The sequence below is a fragment of the Mytilus galloprovincialis genome, chromosome 3 (assembly GCF_965363235.1).
Source record: "Mytilus galloprovincialis chromosome 3, xbMytGall1.hap1.1, whole genome shotgun sequence".
In the NCBI taxonomy this organism is placed as follows: Eukaryota; Metazoa; Mollusca; class Bivalvia; order Mytilida; family Mytilidae; genus Mytilus; species Mytilus galloprovincialis.
Genome location: NC_134840.1, coordinates 107,526,971 through 107,551,096, shown reverse-complemented (window position 1 = coordinate 107,551,096; position 24,126 = coordinate 107,526,971). Strand labels below are relative to the sequence as shown.

The 24,126-nt window shown below is 32.0% G+C and overlaps 1 protein-coding gene across 1 annotated transcript in view; it reads left to right on the top strand.

The window, feature by feature from the left end:
- The window catches only part of LOC143066872 (uncharacterized), a 74,277-nt gene extending 50,900 nt beyond the window's left edge, over window positions 1–23,377 (top strand). Inside the window, exons 4-6 of the mRNA XM_076239683.1 lie at window positions 13,715–13,741; window positions 18,800–21,948; window positions 23,366–23,377. Of these exons, the coding sequence (XP_076095798.1) occupies window positions 13,715–13,741; window positions 18,800–21,948; window positions 23,366–23,377 (3,188 nt within the window). The remainder of the gene's footprint in view (window positions 1–13,714; window positions 13,742–18,799; window positions 21,949–23,365) is intronic.
- Window positions 23,378–24,126: the final 749 nt, after the last annotated feature.

Here is a 24,126-nt window from a genome sequence, read left to right as displayed (position 1 = left end):
TAGATTGAATGATCCTCAAAGCACATCAAGAATATAAAGTTGTTGGTTTTTTCTCCTCAGTCAGACAACAAATTTCTTACATTTAGTAAGGAGTATAATTCATAATTTGTGTTATAAATTGAAAATAACAATAGATACTAAAAATCTGAAAGGGGCAAACATGTTAAAAATACCAATATCCCGGGCCCTTACTTTCTAATCACTATAATTATCAGATGACTCCTTAGTAAATAATTGGTTCCTGTTGTTTTTTTTTAATTATTCCGAAAATGATTGAAACTGATAACGCCACAAATTATCACCAATACAGGACCTACAAAAATGTTTTTGACTTACCCAAACCATTGGATGAACTGTCGTTTAAAGGCCGACTTTTGACGACTTTTTGTGATTTTGGAACTTATATTTAGAACTACAATATATAGACGACGACTGTATACAGCTAAAATAATCAGCAAAAAGGATATAGAAAGACGCCAATATGACCGAACCAATTTAATGAGTCGTTGGAGAAGTGGTTTCCGTTAAAACAATTTATTTGATGACCAATTCTATAATTGTACAAATTTACAAGACTGTCATAGAAAGATAAAAATTGTAAATAACAAACATTATCAGTTATACAAGAGCTCCAACATACATAATGGCTGAAACCCCATAATGACTTTTAAATGTGTAATTGCCCTTAAATGAAATTGTATGAAAGTTCCAGTGGTTTTAAATAATCTTTAAAACTATGTAAGACAGGTATATAATAAAGATATGTGGCATGATTACCAAAGAGACAGTTGTATACCAGAGACAAAATTTCTATTTTGAAATCAATAGATATATACTTAATTAAAGCAGTTTAGTTTTGTCCAAACTCTAAATATAATTCTAAATCGAAGTTCAACTCGAATTCGCTCTCGAAGTAATTTGACTCCAATTTTCAGGGTAAGTCGAATGAAGCTCAAAATGTATCTCGAATCGCAACTTTAACTTCATCATCAAAACATAACTGGACTTTGAACTCAAACTGATACTCGAACTTCTAACCGAACTCGAACTATAATTCGTAATATTACTCGAATTATCTATTTATTATGAAACAAGCCTTAAAACGACACTACATCACAGTGGTTATATATGATATAAGATTCATAGTTATAAGCAAGAGATAGGTTGATAACGAATAAAACGAGATATTTTTGTCACGGGAAAGATGAATACCTATATTTATATATGATTTCATTACAAAATAAAACAAACACATCACCTTTAATGCAAAGTAAACATATATTATCTCTAATCAGATTAAATCTTACATATGAAATAATTACTGCTTATTGACTTTATCGTAAAGATTGTAATAAACGATTAATTTCCCCATAGGCAACATAATGATAACCTTTTTGAAGATACATACTTTATAAAGTTGATTTTTTTTTTAACGAAACCTTGCTAGAAATAAAGAAAAATTATTCGGACAGTAATTTTTATTCCAAACAATATGGGTTCCCGTGGCTTTTCCTAATGTAAGTTCTACTCATCTCCCATGCCTATTAATGTTGCATTTAAAAATACGTGTCTCGTCCTAGCGTTGAAAAGACATCTCAGTTCCGATAGGGCTAAGGCAAATGATTTATTTGTCCTGGTATAATGCAGAGTGCACGAAGCCTTATAATAGAAAATGATGGGCGCACATATCGACCAATCAAGATAAGCCATACTCTAAATTCTGAATACCATGTTATCATTTAAAAAATTGCTGTGCCCATAACATCTAATGATTTATTGTAACCTAAAAGGGACTGTTAAGGTATGTTAAATCTAAAGTATGATTTTACCGCCTGGTACTCCCCTTTTACCCGATAACAAAATTACATAATTTTGTTTAATTAACATTTCAACTATCTTCTTATCTGTCATGTGTCTATAGAGGATATGTGCGTTCAGTTACATAGATCATGTATATATAAATACAATGAGAAGCTATGAGTGTATTCTAAAAATATCATATCAAGCTGATAATAGGGTACGAAGTTGCCTATTTATCTAGACGACGTGGAAAAGAGAAGCAGCTAGTTCATATAAAATATTGAAAAACCACACGTAAGAGTTAATTATTTTATTTAAAATTTAATTAAAACATTGTAAAAGGTATTGAGTGAAAGTATTTTTTTCATACTGTGGTAAAGTGAGAACAAGTGAATAGTAACTCGTCTTGCGAAACCAGTGACAACACCAATAGTGTGTTTACGTAAAAAGGAAAGATACCAAATGGAAATTCAAACTCACAAGTCCTAAACATAGGTACAGTAAAGACTAGCAACTGCACACAACTCACAACTTTGAAAACTAAGGACTGAGCAACACGAACCCCCTAAAAACGGGGGTGATCTCAAGTGATGCAGGTACCGCTCTACATTTTGATTCCGTCGTTTTACTCTTGTGAGTACACACATGGTTATAAATCTAATTTCGTAGGGCACTTCTGGAAAAAGAGGAAGACATTGTTACTTTTCTAATAAAAAATCATTTCAAAAACTCAATCGTAGATGTCAAGTAATATCTATTGAAAATATGTAGTGTTTTCTCTATCACACAAAAAGGGCATGGTAACTTAATTGAAAAAAAGCATCCAGAGCGCGCAAAAATCATAAAAAAAGACACCTACAGCGCTAGAGTGTATGAAAAATTAACAAAAGGGCACCTGTAGTATGCTGCAGAAAACAAAAAAGTATAAGGTATTATACCAGTTTAGTAATCACTATATGGAACATACATGTAAGTTGTATTTTAACCTTATTTTAACCATATGTAGAAATTATTGAACATGTTTTTGATGTTGGCTGAAAGTTATTTAGTTTCATTTAAATATTAAGTGCACACCAAAGTGCTTCTAAGTATATTTTAAAAAAATCTAACAGGTGGAACAGGAGATGATATATTGATGCAATAATACATTGCAGAGGTTATTAACAGTTGTTGGTTTGAAGCTATTTAGTCTCATTTAAAAAGTTGTACAAAAAGAGTTTTTTTTTAGTGCACACCAAAGTGTTCCTAAGTAAGGAGTTTAAAAACTAGGTAGAACAGGAGATGATATATTGATGCAATAATACATTGCATACATTGCAGAAGGTATTAAGTTGATAACAGTTACTTTTTTCCTCCATAATTGCTAAAAATAAAGGCATTTGTTAAGTGCCTCTATTTAGGAGGATTATAAATACAAGAAGGAAAACAGGAAGTGTCTATGTTCAAATACGAATGTCTTTAAAATTTCCTACTGACCATATTCCGATGAAACAAAACACTTTTTTTTTACTAATTTAGTCAAAAACTATATATGTATACCTTTAAAATTGTTTCACAATTTATTTTAATTTTATGCCTACTTAAATAAAGTTTTTCAGGTGTACGTACTGTACATAATCAAATGGATAACACGTGGACATTTTCATTCTGTATATGATATCTAGTGTTTGTTTAATTATCTTAAATCTCCTAATTAGCAGAGGTGATAAAACTGCCAAAGGCAAGGTACTCAACTGTATCCAATTGTCAGTTAATTAGAGAGTTACACATTCAGGTAACAATTTCAACTGAAATGCCAATGGGCATGACATTTTATTTATTTAAAGGCTTCTATTTAGGGAGGTTTCGAGATAATGGCTTCATCAAAAGAAGTAAAAAAAAGGGCTTGGCTTCATTTATTAAGACACAAAAGGGGCATTGCGTCATTTAAAAATGGCATGGCGTCTATCCATGTTTAACATGCTTGGTGGAAAACACTAAATATGCGAATGAATATTGTCATATTTTCTGTTTGTCGAGAGAATTATGTAAGAAACATGTTTCATTTGTATTAAAACAATTGTAGATATTTGCTACACATGTAGCAATTTCTTTGCATTCACCAGTTTTTAGAACCTGTAGAATGTTTCACAAAGATGTATTTTGCACAAATAAGGTTTGCAAATCTGTATCGAATTTCAATATTAAGATATAACCTTTGTGTTAAGATGATACTGTTATTTTTGTTTATGTTCAAATATTATAAAGACAATATTTTAACGCGATTATGGTTTCCTTTAAGTAGTACACTATTTGCAATAGATTGTTTAGATTTTGCTCAAATATTTGTAACCTTATCTTTATAATATAGCAAAAGAGGGACGAAAGATACCAAAGGGACAGTCAAACTCATAAATCTAAAACAAACTGACAACGCCATGGCTAAAAATGAAAAAGACAAACAGAAAAACAATAGTACACATGACACAACATAGAAAACTAAAGAATAAACAACACGAACCCCACCAAAAACTAGCAAAGTGCTCTCGACCAATGAAATTGTAGGATTTGGTGTCTCTTAATTGTGAAGAATAAATGTAAATCATGTTCTTAGTATATGTAAGAGAATGATAATCCCTTTCTTATAGGTTAGACAATACTTGGTCATGTTTTATGAAGATTTAAGCCCAAGGCGAAGCCGAGGGCTTAAATCTCCATAAAACATGACTAAGTATTATCTGACCAATTTAGAACATATTCACACTTTCGTGTGACCTTACAAAATTATCCTTTCCCATTGTAATAGTCAAACCTTAATTAGAGTTCACTTTTTATAATGAGTGAATGTAAAACATAGGTAATGATCGTTTCAATGGATTGAATGAAATAGCACTGAAATAGTCAGTGAGGACCAAAGCTTAAGGTAAAATTTAATACTTATATACTATGTGATTTTTTTATTTAAAAAAAAACACATAATTTATATCAATCCCTTTTTTTGGATTTTGATTTTTTTTATATTAATAAAACTCATGATGCTCATTGTATAAATGTTTTAATTCAGACCATTAAATATTAGATGCTTACTTTTCATTAAAAAATTTACATGTGTTGTGTTTTTTTTAAAGAAATACTTTGTTTTATATATCATCAGTCTAGCAAAATCACCTTTTATGTACGATATATAAATTAAATTAATATCATTTTACCTGCATAGTTACCCCAATTTCATTTTTTTGTTTATTATTTATAAGTGTATGACTAGAAAAGGTTTGAAAATTTGCAAAATTAAATACGTTGTATATTTAATCTTTTCTTTAATCAGTAGTATTTTCCCAAGTAAATGCCTCAGGGAATTGTACACTTCGTTAGTGCAGTTATTTAGAGTTAACTTTCATAATTAATTTACAATGAAAAGTCATTCATGTAAAGCATTTCATAGTGCATGGAAAGACATGTACTATGAAAATTAGAGGGGGAAAATCTGACTTTTCATTGGACGAGACGGGGTGAGTATGTTCTAATTCATAGTCAAGTACGAGCGTAAGCGAGTACTTATCATGAAGAAAGGGATTTTCATTCTCTTACAAACTTAGAATATAGTGAAGTGCTCAAGGATAAAATGATATCTTGATTGGTTCTATTTAAAAATTAGTTCGATTGTCAGTGCAATGTTTGCAATTAATGCATGACTTCCTTTATTAGCTATTTCATTTATGGATAAGTTTTAGTGATGTAAGGACTTTTTTTTAATTTTGGAAAATATTAAAGATTGTGATTTAGACATTAGATGACACAACAGTACAATGAACTTGTAAGAAAAGTTTCTTGATTGTGAGTATGAATGTAAATCATATAAAATTTTAGCGAGGAATTTTTTTTTTTATTTTAAAGTCTTTGTTAGAACAATTCTATGGATAAGATTTAAGAAAGCAAGACACCGCCCCTCTTTTATTGGAAACTTTTGGTTGATAATTTAGGGATTCACTGAAGCATAGATGCAGCAGGCCACCCTCATTCTATAGTCAATGCACTTCCCCCTTTTCTAAAAAAATGTTGATCCGCTACTGCAGTTACTACTATTTTTTGTCAGGAAACTTTTAGAATCCAACGCTTTTGAATTATTTTAGCTAATTTCCTTTTTCGAATTATCTGAAATTTTAAAATAGTATATTTAGCTAAAAAGATAAATATTTTTTGTCTTGCATTGTTTAAAAAAGTTGTTTTGTTTCAGTATTAATTTGAAGCTATTTTAAATATTCTCAAATACGTTAAAACTTCATATTAATTTAATTTAATTGTTTAATTGTTTTAAAATTAAACTTTAAATCTGAATTCATCACAAATCCTTTAAAGCTGATAAATGTGCTTTGGGGCATTTGTAACTCATTCATATAAACTATTTGGTGTGTGCTGTAAAAAGGCCTAAACCTAAGGTTAATCCTATTCTACTAACATGATTTCATTCATTCTTCACAATTAAGAAACACAGAATCCTACAATTTCATTGGACGAGAGAACTTTGCTATATTCTAAGCTATCGATTATCCTACTATTTGGGTCTAATTATAGTTCAAAACAAAAAGTTCCTATAACTGCATCGAAGCACATTTACTAGATTAAAAGGATTTAACATAGTGGTTAAAACTAACTAAAAGTTGAATTAGAATAAGTTTATTGCAAATTGTGAAACAAACAAAAAAAAATCAAAACAAATTGAAGTTAACTGGTGCAGTAAAATTTGTACCTCTAAAGTTATTATGAAAATATAAATTCAAATTACTTATAAAAGAAAATAAACAAAAAAAAAAGAAATAATATTTTCAATATTCTAGGAATTTTATTTTAGTTTTGAATATTTTATAAACTTTTAAATGCATTTATTTAGAACATTTTCCTGGCATAATGAAATGGAATTTGATTTAAAAAGCCGGACCGAAATATTGGATTTGAACTAAAATCTATTGTAACTCAAATGTATTTATTGATTGAAACTGTAATCGAAAAAAAAGACAATATCCCGCTATTTTTTTACTTGATTTACACTCATACTCACCATCAGGAAACATTTCCAATTTCTACCTTTTCTTTAAACTGCAATGTCACCTAACATCTTGTCTATAACACACTTTTTAAAAATTTTCCCAAATTTTATGAAAGTCCTGAAATCACTAAAACAAGACCATAAATGAAATGCTGCAAAAGAAGTCATGCATCAATTATAAACATTTCATATACACTGACAATGGAACTAATTCTTGAATACAACCAACCAAGAGATCATTTGAGCGATGAGCACTTTTCATTATTCTAAGTTTGTAAGAGAATGATAATTCCTTACATTATGATAAGTACTCGCTAACGCTCGCACTTAATCATTACGGTCGGTCTTTCATTTAATCAATCCTGACACTCCTCGGTTCCTCGGTGTGTTCTACGACAAGTAAAACCTTAAAATATGCATGATCTATAACATAATTGGATAATTAGACTATAAGAGAACAGTTTAATAGAAAGAAACTCTCAAGCACGAAGGGCGAACAAGACAATAGATTGGTAAAAATATTTCAAAATCACAATTTTTTGATAATTCATATTGAAGTAAAACTATGATGTTTATGATTATTTTACATATTGTAAAGTATTGACGATTAACATTTTACCACAATGTATAGAAATAATTGTCTAATGTCATTGATTGTTTGTTATCAATTTAATTTGTTAGTTTCTCGAGACGTTGCCCTGTATATGATAGCTTTGTGCGCTGATATGTTGAAGATAATAATTGTCGCTGCATTTATATAAGATTCTAATTAAACTGTTTTTAAACACTTGTTTTCGGAGCGTTCACCTTTGTTCGAAGCATGAAGTAAAAACGATTCTAAAAATCTTCACATTTTAAAATAATGTCCATTCAGAATTCAGAATTACTAAACTTTGAGAGATTAATGTTTATCAACATTAAATCAGTCGTATCATTCAAACCTTCTTGTGAGTTCTTATCGTCAAAAAACATATACAACACGACTAATATTCCTCATGTTATGAACACTTCTCCGTCGAGACAAAAGGAAGACTACTGGATTTGGAAACATGGAACATTTACTCTTAATACTTGCATGACTTGGTGCGTTCAAGATTTAATTTGATTTACCTTTATCAAGAACCCAGAAACAAATTAATTTGAAAGCCAAAGATACATATTAATTTCGATACGATTAGAACGATAACCAAAATGGATTTATAACGAATACCAAATACTTACAAGAATAAGTTTTTTTCTGGAATCTTTTATACATATGTGTAACTATTTATGTCTATGGATGTGTTTGTCTGTTTGACATTTAGTTATTGCTCTTCGGGTTTTTTTTTTATTGAAAGACAGAATGGATTTGTTATGAAAGTTCATGATAATTTTTAACGGTACTTACTTTTCATTTAGGTTGTATGCTGTAATCCAAGATATATAGATCATTGTCAATCTCCATGCATAGGCTCGTATTAAGTCTATGTTATCAACTAAAGTATCTGCAATAAATTTAAGTTTGCTAGCCGCCAAATATAAAAGAAACCAATTGTACTAACAAGACCTTAACAGAAGAGCCGAATTATTCTCTGATAAGATTGAAATTTACCAACCTTACTTTTACTTTTGAGGTATGTTGTGTTTCCAATTCTGTATATAAAAGAACAGAATTCCATATGTAAAAGAAAGTCAGCAGATAATTGAATAAGGATTTGTTTTGTTTTGCTGATACATTGTTGTCAATACAAAGGTGCAAACAATTGCAGCGGGTTTAAACGTTTTGATTGTACAAAACCATAACCCTTATTTGAAACAATAGTGTAACATCACAACATAGCAAAATAAACTATAAAATACCAATTGAAATAGTTTAACTCAATCAAAAGACATATTAACATAAGTGAAAAAACACTGAACAAATAATAAAAATTCAACATCAATAAAATAAAATAAAATAAGGGATGAATAATAAAATAAACAGTATTATACTACTGAAAAATGTTAGACAATTTCAGAAAAATGACAATAACTTTGTAAATATTATGCCAGTTACAATAATATTATACACCGTTAACTGAAAATAATTTTGTTGCTAGGTATATACTGTTTAAATAGAGAATTATTTTTTTTACAAAATTAATATTTTGATATTCATAGCACAAAGAAGTGAAAATAAAAAATTATGCATCAGATACTAACTTAATGCCTTTTTGTGGATATTGTGGCAATACTTGCTCGAGCTGTTTAAAACTCTGAGGTCGTATCAAGCTCTGCAGAGTATTTTATTTTTTAGGGGGAGTCATAAAATACATAAAATACATATTTAAGGAATAAACAGATTAATTCATTACTTTATAATGTCATTTTGCAGTTTGGTTGAGATGTTATTCAGACCATGATTTCATCCGAACATGGTAGCTTCTAACGCTCTATATAAATAAACCACGAATCCAACGCAACGTGTCAACTTCTACAGCTGTCTGCAATTCGTTTTAATCATCAATCCATCTAACATGGCAGTTTCTAATGCTGTATGACATTAATTTATTACAAAAATGCAATGCCACGCGACACCTTCTTCCGCTATGACATTAATTTTATCTTTGGTTCCAGCACCACGTGCCAATTATAACGCTTTATTAATTGATTTACACGATGAATCCATCACCACGTGACAATTTTTATCGTTGTATGACATTAATTGTCGATAATGGCAACGAAGCAGCTTGGGATTTGTTGGATTATTATTTATCCAAACAAGGTACCACGTTAAAAGATTTCATACAAAACAACCAACATGAGATTTATCATTTATGCTACAATTATGGTGGTTGCTGTCGGTGTCAGTATGGAACTGTAAATAAACCTAAAAGTAGAATACTCTATCAATCACAGCTGGGCATTCTGCTAGATACAAAAGGACGGAACATTCCATGCAACGTACACGTGCGTTCAAAACCAACGTGTTCACATACGATAAATGACCATTTTGCGAATCCAAATATTGCTACTAAGCAGTTAGACTTGACGCTTTGTAGGTGCTTATTATTCAATTTTACAAACATTCTCCCGCAAGGATCAATTGAGAGGAATGCATTTGAAGATCTGATTAATATGCGAAACAAGTGCTGCCATGCAGCTAAAGGTGAAATTTCAAGCAAAGATTACCAGACTTATAAAGCACAGATTGAAAAATGTCTTTTGGCATTAGCTCAAGTATATGGGAAAACCCATGACATGCAACTTAAAATTAAAGATGCGGAGAAACGACCATTGGATGAAAGTATTTGCAAACAGCTGCAGCAAACTGTTTTGCAAGAACAAGTATTACAGGTAACTTTTGATTGATTTACAATTTCTATCAATTGTGACTTTCCTTTTAATTCCGAAACGTTACAATCACGGTTACTTGTCCCCTACTAAACCCTTACACCAACGAGTAAAACATGTTCGAAAATTGAATATGAAATTCCCATCAAATTGATCTCATAACTTTAATCAAATAATTCACTGGCTTAATGGCCAAGCACCTCTGATTACAATTACTCACTTTGAACGAAATGACAGTTTAAAAATTGTTTATACAGTCCATATGTTTTTGGTGGCCAAAAATTACAACCTAAAATACCATAGTTTATTATACAGATCTGTTTGTGCAACGTTATAAATTAACTGTTTGCAAAAGTAGGAATTATTCGAAATACTAAATGTTTTTATTCCCAGGCATATATTTCTTTAGCCATATTTGGCACAGCTTTTTGGAATTTTTGGATCCTCAATTCTCTTCAACTTTATACTCGTTTGACTTTTTAACTATTTTAACCTGAGCGTCACTGATGAGTCGTATACCGGCGTCACACATTGGCGTATAGACCGACGTGCACCAGACATACAGAGAAAATTGACTAAATCCGTATACGTAAGGTGTACGCAAGGGAAACGCTTAGAAATCGCTAGACGCACGTTGCACAAGTTTGAAGTACGTCGAAATGCAGAGGTATACGCTTGGTAACCGCTATAACTCAAGGAAATGTTATGCAGCATCAACATTTTCTTCTAGCTGTAGCGTTTGACGTACTATATGTTGTTGGTAAGACACGGTGACCTAAAGACATTTAACGAAAATTGCTCTGACATTTAAAATAGCATATGTAAAATTGAGAATGGAAATGAGGAATGTGTCAAAGAGACAACAACCCGACCAAATAAAAAACAACAGCAGAGGGTCACCATAATAAAGGAGCAAAGATTGGCGTCCAGAATATGTGCGTGAATTTACAAGAGCAAGTGTATCTAGGAGTAGTTCAAACTAGTGAAACAATCAATAATTACACATCCAAAGCACGCCGAAAGCACTCATCCCATGCACGACTGGCATGCGTCTCAAAAACGTTTGAGTGACTTTTTTCCCTCGTAGCAACAATTTCATCTGCGTTAGACAAACACCAGACATACGCCAATATACGTTACAATACTTCATACCCGATAAACGCTTATATGCGCTTCTCGTAGGCCCTAAACTAGTTATGCACACGATACAGATATGATTGACAAGTTGCATGCGCAAAAATTACTAGTGTATAGGAAGCGTACATGATTTTTGAACACGCTCGGCGTACGTCGGTGCTATACGCTGATGTAGACGAAACACGCGTCTGGCTTATCAAAATTTTAAGCCTGTTACATTTGATAAATATTATAACGAATCTAAGTTTTGACGAATTCTTATAACTGTCAGATAAAAGTATAGGAAAAAAAATTAAATTGATGTGGCTTTTATAGGAAAATGAACTAAACAGTTATATCAGCTATGCTTCAGTGGTTAAAATTAAGTGTTAAATAAAACTAAAATGCAAAATATTTCTTTTTAAGGTACAACATTTGATTTACAATGGTCTTTCAAGTATAAGATATTGAATCTAGAAATTTGCGGTTTGAATCTTGAAATATATTGTGTGCATACGTAAATTTCGATTCGAATTGTTTCTTTGCGTTTTAAACCGGTATTATATTTTCTATTGTCAGGGTGTATCAGGATTGCATAAACATATAGAATCCAGTCAGAAAGCAGAAGAGCGTACGACCATCGAAATACAGAAAATCGGTAAAAGTACAAAGAGAACATTACGAGCAATAAATTCAAGTACGAAATCAGCAGGACATACTGCTTCAAAAATTAAAAAAATTGAAGAAAGTACAAAGAGAACATTAATGGCTGTAAAGTCAAGTAAAAGATCAGTAGAAAGAAAGTTGAAAGTAAATACAGAGAGAACAATGCATGCCATTGATTCAAGTCGAGAAGCAGAAGGAAGGACGGCCACTAAGATTCAAAAGCTTGACGAACGTATGTCCAAATGTGGTAGGTGATCATCCATGTTCATATTTGTGCATGGGTTTATGTGAGTAGGCGCGTAGTTATGTTTACGTCAAAACGCCGGTGCGTACACTTGAATTTTGGTGAAAAAATATTTAAATCTCGATAAATTAAAAAGATCTTGTTTGAAGCACATCAGTCTTGTAAATCTTTCTTCAAAACCTTGTAATTGCGAACAAAAATGACGAAATTGATTTTCGATCAAATGGTACCGTATTATATATTTGTTCATTTTCTGTCAGTCAAAGTCTAAATCTCTCGGGAATTCTTTTAACTTTCTATCTATTTAAAACAATTCATAATCAGCTAAGATTTGATATGTGCTTTGAATTTTGGCCGAGACTGCGACAACTATGACGAAAAAAGAAAAAGAAAAAGCGAACTAAGATTTCATCGGCGGCGTCAACTTTTAGGTTCAATATATGGTTAAACGTTTTTTGAATATCAATAATTTTGTCAAACCTTGTGAAATTTTACGAAAGTTGGACAGAAGCTATTAATTCTCAGGAATATCCAACAAACGTTGTTTTTTTTGCAGGCATTTACAATGTTTGTAAGCAAACATTATTTTTCTCAATAATCAAACACTAAACTTGTATAGAAAGAACACAAAAGATAAATATCAAAGTACGGGAGACACTTATGAACAACATTAACAAACAACATTCACTGAACAGCAGGTTCCTGACTTAAACGTTTCAACTGACGCCAACCTTCACAGAACCCGGAACAGTAGTTTTAACATAACAACATAGAAAGACACACTATAAATATTAATTTAAATGGTTTAACTCAATGAAAAAAACATTCAAATTAGTCCAAATCGGGATTCAAAATTAATCTTTGTAAAGCTTTTGAAAATTGAAAATATGGTGATCTTTAATATAATGAATCAAGCCTTTTGTATAAATTTTGGAGTTTGGATCCCGTTATCGAGCCAGTCGACATTGAAGTCCAAACTGTCCCGAATTTTCGGTTTCATTGATATGCTGAATCTAATCATGTATTTTGTTTTGGAATATTGGATCATAATACAATGTAGGTATATTTCCAATCTCAATTATTTAAGTTCTTAGACCACATTCATTCTGTTTCAGAAACTTATGCTGTATGAAATATTTTAATAATAATAAAAAAAAAATTAAAGCAGTACCAAGCTTGAATATTATTAGTTACATTGTGTGCTAGTGACCTAATACGATATATACGGGGTCAGTAAATTCCATATTGGATGAGAGCGTCACTATCACACTATGTTGCGAATTTATTTTACCGACTATCTTAATTTGTTGAATAAGACTAGAGTTGTCTCCTTTGCAATCATACCACATCTTCTTGTTTTTGTATTAAAGTCTTATATGGAATATACACGGTCTTCACGCGTTTGCTTTTAACCAATCATATTCCTAGAAATGTAGAGACGGTAAGATAATGTGTATATACTTACCCTAATTGTTGAGTGTTCGACCTCAGCAGTTTAATCAAGCTGAGCCAATTTTATTCTTCTACATTAGACACATCATTTTCTTTTTTAGAGACATCCAAGAGGAGTCGACTTCTTGGTAAGATATTTTAAACGCAATGTTAGACAATTCATAATCTGCATGAGACATGACTATAGTAGCATTCAGTATATCATTTTGGTACAGAGAACTGTTGGTCAAGTACAGATAAAGAGTCATTGTCTTTTAAGGTTTGATGATGTTCAAAATTGTTAAACTTGATTAAACGGACTTAGAAATAAATACACTCAATGTAATAAATTATCTCATATTTTACTATGGTAAAAAGCATGGATTCACGTGTCAGTTGGATTTTAAAAACCGTTAAAAAAGGGTTGTTTATGTGTATGTTCTACTCATGTTTTCATTAAAGCAGCATGTAGCGTAAAATAATTATAAGGATGGTGTAAGACATTTCAAAATAATATCAAAATGACTTTTAAAGTGCCAAGATATTTTTACTATCGCAGAAGATTGCAAAACAATTACTTTGCTCCATTGAATACAAGCAATGACATATGATTTGATTGATAGGTTTGAAATAAATGTATTACAGATGACCACATATTTGTATTAATTGCCATATCCTCAACCCATAACTTTTTCTCGATTGTGCTCTCACCGAGTTGGATTTTACACCTAGTCTGTCCTTACATTGATCAATATGTCAGGTGCCACATATGGAAAATGTTCTGCTTAACCCTCTTGAGGACTTTATGTTTTTGTTTGGGTTCGTGTTACTCAGTCTATTGCTACCTATGAAAGGCGTTCTTGTGAAAAAGGGCTAACATTCTAAACCAATAAGTCGAAATAATATTAATGCCTGAAAGTAGAAAAACCCTTTGTTTTTTTAATGATTTCTTTATTTTATGAAAAGTACATTTATATAGAAAATAAAATAATGATCTCATCAATGATACTTCATGTCTCATTGGGTACTGAATACTTGACAGGGATACTGGATCCTTTGTTTAAAAACTCTAGTCGGACACATTATTTTAATTCAACAATTCTACAAGTTTTTGCCGTCTCCTAAATTATTCTACGTACTAAACAGAAAAACAACAAAAAACAATTTCCAAGTGTGGATCAAAACACGATTTGAATTAATCCTTGATTCGTTTGAAAATGACATCATCGAAACTTTATCTTTATTAAAAGACAATTATAATAAGTATAATTTGTTGCTGTCTTTAATTGATTTATATCTTGCAATGTGTCACAAAAAAAATAAGTGTACAAGTATTCGACAAAAAACTGTTAGAATATTATAAGATGGCCTTACATACCTTGGTCAGATTTGCGTGATAATTCACACGGACCAACAAAACAATCATTGAGACAAGTAATGATAAAATGTGAAAGAAAATAATTTCAATGGTAGAATGACATATTTTTTTAAACTAATATCTTACAAAATGACTTATCTTCAGAACTATAAACGACCGAGTACCTATTTAACATATGATTTTATTAAGAAGTCTGACAGACGTGTTTGTAATCATATGATTTTGGTATGATATAGTGGGATTGTTGGACATGTATCAGAATGCGAACTCATATGAAATGAAATCATTTTCTACCAAACGAATATGTCTGTGTAAAAATAAAATGGACATGAAGGCAATTTCAGATTTTTATTCCCACGCTGTAGCAGAGGGAGCATTAAGTTTTACTCCTGGTTAGTCCGTCCGTACGTCCCGTACGTCCAAAATTAATTTCCGTTCTCTAACTTAAGGAAGCTGGCTTGTCATGATTTGGATGTTTTGTCAGATTTTCGGAATCCTCTGGTTTTATCCATTTGAATGCCTTGAAAAAAAAATGCCCGGTGACCCCCATTTTTCTTGTTGAAATTCTTTAACATGTATAATGATAAGCCATCTGTAAAAGTCTTATAAAATTTTAATTACTTTTTACCAGTTTTTAAGAACTTAACTTGTAAATGATAAAGCTATGAAAAGTCAAGAGAGAATATTTTCCCGCCAAAATTTCAATGGCTTATATCTCGAAAACAAGCACGGTGACCTATATATTTTTTTTGCTCTTTGGATTCCTTTATTAATTCCTTATCAATATAAACTAGTGTTTTGAAAAGTTAATTACTTTGAAACTGAGAAGCGAACTCCCTTAAGTTTGCCTCAACCAAATATTATGAAACTTAAACAAAATGCTTATTACCACAAAACACAGATCAAGTTTGAATTTTGGTTGCGTCACCTTTACCGCTCAAATACCTCTTTACAAATGGAAAAAAGGCTGCATTGTTCGTTTACGTTCTTTAAGTTACTTAAGTTTGCCTAGACCGCTCTAGAGTAATGCCTCTTTACAAATGGAAAAATGGATAAATTTTTCGTTTCCGTTCTCTAACTTTAGTTTGACTCAACCAAAAGTGATTTAACTTATCGTAATGCAAAATACAAATCAAGTATAAGTTTGAGTTTTGGTGGCATCACTTTAACCGTTGTAGAGTTATGCCCCTTTACAAATGGAAAAATGACTGCATTTTTTCATTTTCATTCTCTGACTTAAGTTTGCCTCAACCAAATTTTATGAAATTTACCTACAATCTTCTCGCTCCTGGTGGAGCATACGGTCGCCGAAAGATTTCGCCATCCAGATCTGTCTTTAGCCCTTGTTTCGGCTTCTCCCCAGCTCATGTCAAGCTTCTTCAGTTCTGCCTCAAATGAACGTCGCCAGGTGGTATTTGGTCTTCCTCTTGGTCTCTTCCCCTGGGGTGTCCATCTAAGAGATGTCCTGGTTATATTGGATACAGGCATCTTGAGAACATGCCCCAGCCATCTGAAGCGCCTCTATTGTTTTTCTTTGAGGATACACGTGGACTTGGTCATTTTAAGGAGATGTTCATTTGAAATACGGCCAAAAGATTTTACAGATTCGCCTCAGAAAACTGTGATGGAAACTTGAGAGCGATCTCATATCTAGTTTTGTTACTCTTCAGCATTCACTTCCATTCAGAAGGACTGATTTAAAATTACTGTTATATAGCCTTATCTTTGTTTTTTCTGCTATTTTGGTTGGATTGCAGTCTTTGAAATGCAGATCTTGCCTTGGCTAGTCTACTTTTAATAACTTTTGTCGTTGGATCTTCTGTATTAATGACAGTTCATAGATAAGTAAATTTATCTACTTGTTGGATTTCTGTGCCCTCAACTTTTAGTCTTTAGTTTGATGTTGTGTTTAGTCGCAGTTCTTGAGACTTTTTTTAGTTCAATTCTAGTCCCATTGGATTGCAAAATGTCCTATCCTGCATATTGTCTTGTTTTGATGACAAGAGTGCTAAATCATCAGCAAAGTCAAGGTCCTTTAGGGTTGTAAACATTGACCATGTGATGCCTCTTTTCTTGACACTTGGGGTCAACCGCATCACCCAGTCAATGGCAACCAGGAATAAGATTGGTAAGATGAATCATCCCTGTCGTACTCCAGATTTTACTTCATACCAGTCAGTTTCCTTGTTGTTTAGTATCACATCACATTCAAAGTTGGTATAAAAGCATTTAATCATTGTGACGGTCTTTTGTAGTACTCCGTTTGATAAATGGATTTTCTAAAGAGTCTCTCTGTGTAATCTGTTGAATTCCTTCTTGAAATTGATAAAGTTGATATATAGAGGTGTCTTCCATTATATACTTATCAGTCTTTATACTGATCAATGATGTTCTTAAGAGCAAATATCTGATCAATGCATTCTTTCTCTTTTCTAAACCCAGCTTGTTCATGTCTCAACATGTCATCCAGTTTGGAGTCTATCTTGTGTAACAGTATTCTGCAAAACACTTTACTTGCGGTTGAGAGTAATGTTATCCCTCTCCAGTACACAATACTTATTACCATAAAGTAAAGATCAAGGTGGAATTTTGTGGTGTCACTTTTACGGTTCTAGAGTTACAGATATGTATTACCCTTTACAAATGGAAAAATTGCTGAATAATTTGTTTGCGTTTTCTAACTTAAGATTGTCTTAACTGAATGTTATGAAACTTATACAATACCTTTTACCCTAAACACAGATCAAGTATAAATTTAGGTAGCGTCACTTTTACCGTTCTTCAGTAATGTCCAAGTATAACTTTAAATGATATACAAGCGGAGGCATCATCTGTGTCCCATGGACACATTCCCCATATATTTGTATTCTATGCAAGTGTTGTTTGTAATATCTTTCATTTTGCTGGTGTGTTTTGAACGTGTGACTTTTTGTGTTTCTTTGGCACATATGACGTGGCTCTATACTTTTAAAGATCCCGCAATTATGTTATTGTTCTATTCTAATGCCATTATGTTATTGTTATATTCTAATGCCATTTTGTTATTATTCTTTTATAATTTTGAAAACACTTTGAACGACAAAATTTTTTTAACTCGCGTAGTGGCATTAACCATTTGTGGATTCTTAAATCTCGGTCTTTTTCTGTAATTAGTTCTAACGAAACTTTTGATTCTTCAACCCTGTATAACACCATTCCCCCTGTGAAATTATAATTTTGAAAATACTTTGAACGACACAAACACGCGAATCTACACTGGCTTCTGCTTCTCTGAGTTGATGTGAATGCAGTCACAGGGCTTCACATATTTTAATCCTTTATAGGTTGATTTAAAATACATATATAAGAATGCTATGAATGTGGTTGTTACATTTGATAGATGCTTTTTGTAATTTTTGTTAAATATTTGTTTGTTTTTGTTCTAATTGATAGAGTGACACTGTGATGACTGCTGTACCCCTATTTTGACAATTTTACCTATAATGTCTGTTTTGTTCACGCATCGTTGTAAATATAATGGAATTTGATGCGACTGTCATACAAGTGAGTTTGGCGCTATAAAACCAGGTTCAATCCACCATTTTCTACATTTAAAAATGCCTGTAAAAGTCAGGTATATGACAATTGTTGTCCATTCGTTTGATGTGTTTTATCATTTGATTTTGCCATTTGATTAGGGACCTTCCGTTTTGAATTTTCCTCGGATTTCAGTATTTTTGTGATTTTACTTTTTGGTATGTATATTTTAAACAGTTTTCAAAATGTAACTTACTAAAAGATGACCAAATTCAAGGAAATGAAATAATAATTGTCTGTATCTATATTCTAGGTTTAACAAAAACAGAAATTGATGGACACTTGAAGGAATGTACCTTTGTGGAGACACCTGCTGTACAGGCATGTATCAAACTACTTGAAACGAACTCACTTCTTGTGTTAACAGGGGCAGCCGGTACCGGAAAAAGTAGAAACAGTTTAGAAATACTCTTACAGTTCCAAGTCAAAAATCCTGAATTCAAAACAATTAAACTTACAGAGTTACATGATTTCACAGATGTTGTGACTGAAGAAGAAAAGCTAGTCATATTGTTTGAAGATATTTTTGGTAGAACGAATACAAGGTTTGCAGAAAATACTGATGTTCAAATTATTGATAGAATACATGCATGTACTATTAAAGGCAACATTAAGGTGATCTTAACTGTAAGAGATACTATTAGAATGTCTTGTCAATGGATTTTAAATTCACACAAAATTTTTCATGGTAAATGCGAAGTTGATCTAAGTTCAGAAACATTCAAAATGAAAAAAAATGAAAAAGAATCGCTCCTTTTAAAATATTTTGCTGCCCATAACTTTCAGCTTCTTGAATATAATGATCCTGAAAATTATTTTAAAGAAGTAATATTAGATCCTTTAATTACTGCCACTGTCAATCGGGTAACATTCCACAACATAGTTGAATCAGAACCGCTTTTAGGATTCCCCGAAGCCTGCTCACTATTTACGGGTAACAGAAAATTAACTCGACTTGGTTTAAGTTTTTTTAAACACCCATCAAAGTATTTATTTGAAGAAATCGAAAAGCTAAGAAAGAATGGCAAATACAACGAGCAGGATCGAATGTCTTATGTGACGTTAGTGTACATCCTTTTAAAAGAAGATGTCCTTGATCCAGATGATATAGAACTGAATATTTGTAATGAGATCTTAGAGTCGTGTTATGGGATTTCCAATAAAAAGCTACCAGTATGCCATATCACAGATGCCGCAAGTGAAATGATAGGAAGATATCTGATTTTTCAGTGTGATGATTGCGCATATCACCTTCAGCATCAAACCATATTTGAGAGTATTCTAATATCATACAATAGAGTAGATCCGGGATTAATTTTGTCAAGGCTAAGCTTTGATTTTATCAGAGAGATGGTGCGACTCCAAAAGTATAAACCGAGAGAAGGGGAGATAGTAATGGAAATAACCCAAAAATATTATTCAATGCTCGCAAATCGAATAATAGAAATAATACAGTCAGAATATTTTAATAAATCACTTCCATTAAATTTTCAGTTGTTGTGCGAATCACAGATAATCAAAGAAAACGATGAGGTGTTTTTAAAACATTTGATTGAAAAAGCACACCATGCTTACTTTCTGCCAGAATACGATTTGCAAACCTTTGTTACATATGGTGGGAAGTGCAAATTCTGTCAGCTGTATATTCCAGCACTTCTTTTAGAGCGCATTACACAGCAAAACAAAATGAATAAAAGTATCACTCTATTGATTGATCACATAACGTCAACACTGGACTCTGAAAGTGAAGAAGAAATTGAGTTTGTCTGTAAATCATCTTTGTTTGAAGCTTTTTTACATGTATGCGAATTAGAAAATAATGAAAATATTCTAAATATTATCTGGGTATCAATAAAGAGTTTGGATATGTCTGGAATGAAAGAAAACATCCGAAGCAGTATCAACACACTTTGTTCCCGGTGTCCGATAACAACGATCAAATGGATTGTTAACAATATTGACAGAAGTACTTTCGATATGAACCATATATTAAATACGGACTGTGAATTTAAAAGACTTGATGTTGTGAAGTTTCTTTGTACAACTTTATTAGCAGAGAACGGACATGGCGTATCAATTCATAAAAATGTTTTCTTGCATGAACTTGACAAAAGCAAAAACAAAGGAACAGCTGTAAATCAGCTTGACTTTACAGTGGCATTTATTGCAGCAATAAAAAATGTTTGGAATGACAGAGACGAACCTGTCTCAAAATGGTTAATAAAGAACGTTCCCCATCAATTATTTGATATGCAATTAATTACAAAGAACGTTTTAGATATGAAATGTATGGAAGATTTGAGGTTTTTAATAACAAATGTTGATAACTGCATGCTAGACATGAAATTAGTGTATACGAACCAATACAAAGAAGGAAGAAAGAGCATCGAAAAGCTGTTGAAATGGATGGGAGCAAATGTGGAACAACAAAAAGTAAACATACTTGAATTGAATAATCTGCCATGCATGGTTCAGGACACCGAAGTGGTAAAGTACTTATTCAAAAACTTTGATCACAGTTTATTGGATTGTACGTCCTTGTTACTGTCCGCGATTAACAGTGATTGGCGAGGTAGAAGTAAAGATTTAGTTGATTGGCTTGTTTTAAACATTGATCTAAAATATTTCAATTTTATCAAAGTTATCAAGGAAGTTGATGAAACAAAAGAAGATGTTACTAAAAAGCTGCTGGAAAAAGTAAACCATACCTCACTCGACATGAAACAAATATTGAATCAAGCTTGTCACTTCGGCTGGTTAGACGTTGTCACGTGGACGTTACACAATATTGATCATGCAATACTAGATATCAAGGAAGCAATGAACAAAGTGCCTGACTTATATTGCCTGATGAATGTTCAAGAGGTTAAAGAAGACAAATATAGAGCTTTGTTTAAATTATTTCTTGTGAAAGTCAACCATGGATTACTTGATATGAAAGAAGTAATAAATCGAGCATGTCGTTATTATTGGTTAGATGTTGTTACATTAGTTTTAGATACAAAAGAAAATCATGCTATGTTTGATGTGAGAGAAATAATTAACATTCTATTCAATGAATGTGACCAAGAATATGTTAAGAATATAAACAACAAAAACAACGATGACGTCAACAACATAAGAAACAAATGCAAACAATTATTAAATCTATTTCTTGAAAAAGTAAACCAAAATTTAATGGACATGGAAAAAACACTGAACCAAGCATGTCGCTATGGTTGGTTAGATGTTGCTAAATGGGTTTTAGAAAATATCGAGCATAAAAAGTTAGATATGAAGGAAGCCATGTACATTGTGCACAGCTCAATGTACGCTATCTTCGAAAACGACGAGGCGGAGGATGAAAGTAAAAAGGATAGAAGAGATCAGTATGAATCTGTGATCAAACTGATTCTAGAGAAAGTTAGTCATGCCTTACTTGATTTGCAGGACGTATTAAACCAAGCATGTCGTTATTGTTCAGTAGATGTTGTCACGTTACTATTAGAAAAAAGCGATCATAAAAAGTTAGATATGGAGAAGGCAATTAATAGTGTATATATTGCATGGAAGTACGACAACGACGACGAGGATATGAATGATAGTATAGATAAATATGAACCTTTGTTTAAACGTATTCTAGAGAAAGTGAATCATGACTCACTTGACTTCAAGGAAATATTGCACCAAGCATGTCGTTATGGTTTATTAGGTGTTGTCAAGTTAATGTTAGAAAACGCCGAACATAAAAAGTTAGATATAATGGTAGCAGTGAACATAGTTTACAGCTCAATAATAGACGACTACGATGAGAATGACATAAATAATTCAAGAGGAAAGTACGAACCTTTGATCAGACAGATTCTCAAGAAAGTAAATCATGACTTACTTGACTTGAAAACAGTATTTTATCAAGCATTTTTCAAAAGGTGTTTAGAGGTTGTCTCGTTTCTGTTGGAAAATACCGATCAAGATACATTAGATGTAAAGGGAGCAATGAACACAGAAATGAACACAAAATTTGTCGTAAACTTCTTTTCCTTATCGATGAGAAAAGATAATAAAAGAAAAATGGCTGAACCTTTAATCAAACTGATTCTTGAAAAAGTGAATCATGGCTCCCTTCCATTAAAAGAGATAATGAACTATGGATGCTGTAACTGTTGTTTAAATGTTGTCAGGTATTTGTTAGAAAATATCGATCATAATCAATTAGATGTAAAGGGAGCAGTTAACGATGTATACCGCTGTGTATGTGACATTGACTACTATGACGAGGATATGAATAACATAAGAGAAAAGTACGAACCTTTGTTTAGACATATACTTGAGAAAGTTAATCATAACTTACTTGACTTGAAAACTATATTTCATCTAGCATGTAGGATAGGGTGTGTAGAGGTTGTCACGTATTTGTTGGAAAATATCGATCATGATCAGTTAGATGTAAAGGAAGCAGTTTACGATGTATTCCGCTTCGTATTATGTAAATTCGACTACTATAACGATGGTATTATTAACCTAAGAGAAAAGATCGAACCTTTGATCCTACATATACTTGAGAAAGTTAATCATGACTCACTTGACTTGAAAACTATATTTCATCTAGCATGTAGGATAAGGTGTGTAGAGGTTGTCACGTATTTGTTGGAAAATATCGATCATGATCAGTTAGATGTAAAGGAAGCAGTTTACGATGTATTCCGCTTCGTATTATGTAACGTCGACTACTATAACGATGGTATTATTAACCTAAGAGAAAAGATCGAACCTTTGATCCTACATATACTTGAGAAAGTTAATCATGACTTACTTGACTTGAAAACTATATTTAATCTAGCATGTAGGATAGGGTGTGTAGAGGTTGTCACGTATTTGTTAGAAAATACCAATCATGATCAGTTAGATGTAAAGAAAGCAGTTAACGATTTATACCGCTCAGTAGGTGACGTCGACTACAATTACGATTTTATGAATAAACTAAGAGAAACATACGACCCTTTGATCAGACATATACTTGAGAAAGTTAATCATGACTTACTTGACTTGAAAACAATATTTCATCTAGCATGTAGGATAGGGTGTGTAGAGGTTGTCACGTATTTGTTGGAAAATATCGATCATGATCAGTTAGATGTAAAGGAAGCAGTTAACGATGTATTCCGCGTCGTATTATGTAAAGTCGACTGCTATAACAATAGTATTATTAACCTAAGAGAAAAGTTCGAACCTTTGATCCGACATATACTTGAGAAAGTTAATCATGACTTACTTGACTTAAAAACTATATTTAATCTAGCATGTAGGATAGGGTGTGTAGAGGTTGTCACGTATTTGTTCGAAAAAAAAAACCAATCATGATCAGTTAGATGTAAAGGAAGCAGTTAACGATGTATTCCGCGTCGTATTATGTAAAGTCGACTGCTATAACGATAGTAATATTAACCTAAGAGAAAAGTACGAAACTTTGATCCGACATATACTTGAGAAAGTTAATCATGACTTACTTGACTTGAAAACTATATTTTATCTAGCATGTAGAATATGGTGTTTAGAGGTTGTCACGTATTTGTTGGAAAAAAAAGACCATACAACGTTAGA